Raw genomic sequence first — 5,590 nt, forward strand, 5'->3', positions numbered from 1 at the left:
CATTTCTGGGTTTAGATGACTTAGAATACCTCCAGGCCGATTTCAATCTATTGAGGGACATTGACCCCGCCGTTTTCAGGGACCTAAATAAACTTGAAGTGTTAATACTTAACGATAACCTCATCAGCGCGCTACCTATAAACGTGTTCCAGCATGTACCCATTACGCACCTTGACATGCGGGGTAACCGAATCAAAACGCTGCCTTATGAGGGGATTCTGGAACAAATACCGGGCATTGCGGAGGTTTTGTTGGAGGACAACCCGTGGGACTGTAACTGCGACCTCGTTTCGCTCAAGGAATGGTTGGAGAACATACCGCATAATGCGCTCATCGGGAGGGTGATATGCGAGGCTCCTACGCGACTGCAGGGGAGCGACCTGAACGAGACGTCAGAAGTGGAGCTTTGCCCTTCCAAGAACGGCGGTGCCGACACCAGCCTCGCCGCGCCCCCCACACAAGAGGAAACCTCGGGGCCCGCCGCCGCTCCTGGCGGTGCCCCCGGCCCAACGCCTTACAAACCCAAGGGTGACTCTGGCGGCTCCCCTACGCCGGGCCACGGGGCCCGGAGCCGCTCCAAGTCGCGTGAAAACTGGCAGTTGAAAACGAAGCCCACCTCCGTGACAGGTGTGAACGGGGAGAGCGGCGTGGGCAGGGAGCAGCTGCACAACACCACCTGCCCCCAGCCCTGCACCTGCAAGCTGATTGGCTCCAGACAGGGGTTAGGGGTCAACTGCGAGGGGAAGAAGATCGAGAGTTTGGCGAACCTCAAACCAAAACCCTACACCGCTCACGAGTTGAACATGAGAGACAACAACATTCACGCCATCAAAAAGAACCACCTGCTTGGCTACTCGAGCCTCAACCTGCTCGATCTCGGTGGGAACAACATCAAGGTGATTGACAACAGCACCTTCCAGAACCTCACCGAGCTGAGGTGGCTGTACATGGATAAGAACTACCTGGATACGCTCATGGCTGAAATGTTTGTGGGGCTTCAGAATCTGGAATATCTCAGTTTGGAATATAACGACATTCAGCTCGTAGTGGCAGGTGCATTTGGCCCCATGCCGAACCTGAGGGTGTTGTTCCTCAACAACAACCTGCTGAAAGCTTTACCCGTGGATGCTTTCCTTGGGATTTCTCTATCGAAGATCAGCCTGCATAATAACTACTTCACCTATCTGCCCGTGGCCGGCGTGTTGGACCAGCTCAATTCAATCATACAGATCGATTTGCACGGGAACCCGTGGGATTGCTCGTGCCACATCGTGCCCTTCAAGCAGTGGACGGAGAAACTCGGCGCCGACGTCATAGTGAGCGACCTCAAGTGCGAGTCGCCGGAGGAGTTCTGGAAGCGAGACTTCCGCCGCGTCCGCAACGACCTCATGTGTCCCAAGCTGTACGACAAAGTGTCCCCGACCTCCCTCTCCAGAAACAGCACGTCCACGCTGGACACGGGCACGCGCACAAACTCCTACTTGGAGCCGAGCCGGGTGTCCATCTCGGTGCTGGTCCCCGGGCTGCTGCTGGTGTTCGTCACGTCCGCCTTCACCGTGGTGGGGATGCTCGTGTTCATCTTGCGGAACCGCAAGAGGTCAAAGCGGAGGGACGGGAACTCCTCCGCCTCCGAGATCAATTCTTTGCAGACTGTGTGCGACTCGTCCTATTGGCACAGCGGGGGGCCTTTCCACGCGGACGGCGGCGCGCACAGGGGCTTCGACTGCAGCGCGCACATCTCCACGCCAAATGACGCGTAAAAAACAAGCGCTCCTGTACGCGCGCTGCAGGTATCATCCACTATAGGCCGGATTACAAATGGTCATACAGACAGACACACAGCTACGACAGGGACTGCGTGACCTGATAACTGACTAAACATGGCAAGTGAAGAACACAGATCTGCTATATATAAATGGCCACTTCATTCGCTTTCTTTTGTGTTATATCCTATTATAGACTTCTTTTTTTTTTGGTTGTTCTATTTGAAAGCAGCGAGCCAATCTTGCTTGCAGCTGCACAGGCCCCCCATACTGTAATATATGTATATGCCCCCCCCCCCCCCCTGGCCAAACCCCTCCCTCCTCCTTCTCCCAGTTCTGCTATTTGCCGCAATCGGACTAAAGGATCTGTGCGAGACAGAAGAAAAGAGAAAGCGCGAGACAGAAAGATTAATGAGAAGACTCGGGGAATGGTGCACGAAGCAGCATGAATGTAATGTAAATACTCGGGACCGAATCTGTATCATAATAATCTGCATGATGATATTTCGCATGGTTTCAACACACACACAGCGAGGAACCATCATAACCAACAAGAGAGAATCCATCTCGACCCTTATTTCATGTTATATATCAATATGACGACTATATAGATATTAAGAATTATATATGATGACTATTACAAAGTGCCATTTCTCTATTTTTTGTGAACCTGCGGTTAGGAATTTGTATTTGTTGTTTTAAAAACTTGTTTGAAGAAGAAGGAAAAAAAAGTGACTAATTCTGGAATGGAGCGGCGGTGTGGCGGGGGTTGAACGGTGGAGTTGTCGACGATGCATGTTCCTTTTGTTCGTTATCATTTTGATTGTCGATAAATATTGGGGTTATTTATACCGTAATAACTAGTTGGTGCAGATTAAAACCCACGAGTCTGCAGCGACCCAGTCATCATCTCCTTTTATGAATGTACAACAGTGTTACTTTATGGTGTGTGCCAATTGTTGAAATTTCAGATTATGCCGAGAGATGCAGATGAGCATGATGACCAATTGACGTCACTCAGATGCTTATGCTGCGAGGTTAATGTAGCTAAAATACCAGTGCAGTGGTTTTGTGTGTCAATGAATATAGCCTGCTTTGGGTAAGAGAGGAAGAAGAGGTGGGCATGTCCCATCGCCCTGTGTTCCCCCTGCACACTTATCCCCTAAAACCATTATTCCCCGCAGGCCCAACGTTCCCTCGGCGGCCCCGTGTTTCAAGTGGTCCTTCAATGCGGTGTCAATTTATGTTGAGACAACACATGACTGAGAGAATCAATGTTATCCGCTGAGGGAGCATGGGGCCTATAGCGTTGTGATGGGGGGACTATCGGGCTATCGAACACTGCGCTGATACGAACATAGAGGCGATCCAATTAACGTCTGAGTCATTAAAAATGGGGGTGGGGGGGTTTATACCGTCATATTTTTTCAACAAAAAAAAGGAAAAAGAAAAACGTGTTTTCAATGGACCTATATGTGTACAATTCGATCTATATGTACATAGCGCAGGTATAGAACCTCTATAGAATAGAATGCTTTTTTTTATCGTCAGAAAAAAAAAGTAGCCTATTCCTCCACGAACAAGCTTCTGGCTATAATATGATCCACTTTCATTCTATTGTGAGCTTTTGTAACGCCATCTAATGTTGTCCAAATAAGAGAACCGAACCAACTCTCACTGTATTTACAACAATTTAAATCTAACGGAATAGACTGTTTTTTTAGTAGCCTATACAGTAAGCAATCCTTGCACGCTGGCAGTGTGTGTCCGTCCAGGTGATGATGTAGTGATTTCTATATTTGGGACAGTGTGGGGCACGCCAGGTCAGGTGTCCAGTTGGGGCATTGCAAGATGGCGCTTTTCAGTTCAACTAAGATCTTGTGTTTCTGGGGGTTGTTGCGTGCGCATGGCCCCCACGTTGGCTCGCGAAGGACGATGCCAAGATTGATTCGATCCTTTCTGCAAAGCTCAGCGGTTTGGTTGAGCATTTACCGTTTCTATACTGAGAAACGAACGTCATTTGAAATAAAAAGGGGAAACGATTAGTTAAAAAGGTGGTGGCGGTAGTATACTTCCAATACTGTATAATGTATCCCAAATGTCTGAAGTCATCACCTTTTTATGCAGTATCTAATAGCCTATACACAGATATGAGGAATGTGCAATCTTTTTTAATTTTTACATAGCTTTCAATCACATTGCTTTTATTATTATACTTTTTTACTTCCCCTGTTGATTTGTTTTCAACACTTACCTATATGATGCCTCATATCTTAGAGTATATCGACCTAATTCGACTGACAACTAGCCTAGGATGCAGTAGCTAAAAAGGTGTGAGAGTGCAGGATCTCATGGGTGGGCTTACATGTACTACCCCCCCACCCCCTCTTCCCTGTCTAACGCTAATAGGCCTATAGCTTCCCAGGCTGCAGACTGGCGCTGTCCATGGTGCTGAATCACTTGCCAATGTCTTTGTCTGCCTGCCTTTGCCTGTGTGTGTGTGTGGGGGGGGGCGGCACGGCATTGCATTGCATATTGCAAATGCATAATGTGTGTGTGCATGTGCACTTGTGTGCATGTGAGGGATGATATAAGCGTTTGGAGATCACATGCGTGTGATATGAGTGATACAGTGTGTGTGTGTGTGTGTGTGTGTGTGTGTGTGTGTGTGTGTGTGTGTGTGTGTGTGTGTGTGTATCCATGCATTTGCATGTGCATATAGACTCCCCTTTCCTCCCCTAATCATCCCAATTGCCCCCCTGCCTCTCTGTAACCTGCCACAGCTTGACCTTGGGGAATGGCAGATCTGTTGGCGTCTTCCATCACTTCCTGCGTTTTTGTCCAATCACCTCATCGTTGTCAATTCCCATTCCCTTCCAATCATTGTGGAGGTAGGTGGGGGGGGGGGGGGGGGGGGTACAAGAGTAATTCTATATGTCTGTTCTGTGGAGTATTAACTGTATTGCCACAGCCCATCAATGATTTGTCATGATTTCTTCTCAACGCTGTGTTTTGAAAGTTACATTTATATGCTTTGCAATATTTGACCTGCTTTTATTTTGTTAAATAAAGTGTGGTTGAGGTTGAGTAAAAAAAAAGAAAAAAAAAAGCTTTTAGACATTTCTTTGGATTTGCGTGAGTCAACATCTTGGTGGTGGATTATTAACAGACATTTTGCCTTGGATTTATTGCTTTATATAATACTGTTTAGACTTTCATTTTGAAGTGTTTCTCACTGCTCGGCTGAGCGTTTCAAGGGATGTATCGCTGTGCTCTGTGCTATTTCCTTTTGTTCAGCCAGTATGGATTCATTCTTATTTGAAGTCTGTCTTTCAGCTCTGGTGGTATCGGTGGTGTGACTAACAGCCACGCGAGAGCCTTCTCTCTCAAACATTGACCTGAGAATATAATAGGTATAATTTATTGGAAATCTTGGATAGCCTTTATTTGAATTCTGCCTCTTGGGAATTCCAATGCAGAAAATAATATAGGCTATAGATACATGGACGTCGTCTGAAGCGATGCCATGGCAATATTGCCTCCAGCAGAACATTTGAAATGGGCTAACTGGACAAATTAAATAGTGCACAACACAGTGGTCCAGAAGACAAGTATAATATCCAAATACTGTAATAAATTGTATATTTTGTTAATAATTGTGTAAAAGTAAAGGGGATAAAAAAAACTGCTACATTGCCTCACAATACTGTTCATATACTATGGTATTTATATTGAAATCAATTAAAGTAATTATTAGGGATGCTCGATATTGGCTTTTTTACCGATACCGATATACCGATATTGTACAACTCTTAATTTCCGATACC

The 5,590-nt window shown here is 46.6% G+C and overlaps 1 protein-coding gene across 1 annotated transcript; it reads left to right on the forward strand.

The window, feature by feature from the left end:
* Window positions 1-2: 2 nt before the first annotated feature.
* Window positions 3-1,938, forward strand: slitrk1 (SLIT and NTRK like family member 1; the record flags this gene model as incomplete). Its single annotated transcript, XM_084318306.1, has 1 exon — window positions 3-1,938. A coding segment is annotated over one exon (1,758 nt), but the record flags the coding sequence as incomplete, so codon positions are not given.
* Between the last annotated feature and the right edge of the window lie 3,652 nt (window positions 1,939-5,590).

The sequence above is a fragment of the Notolepis coatsorum genome (genome assembly GCF_963971535.1).
Source record: "Notolepis coatsorum genome assembly, chromosome: 1".
Taxonomy (NCBI): domain Eukaryota; kingdom Metazoa; phylum Chordata; class Actinopteri; order Aulopiformes; family Paralepididae; genus Notolepis; species Notolepis coatsorum.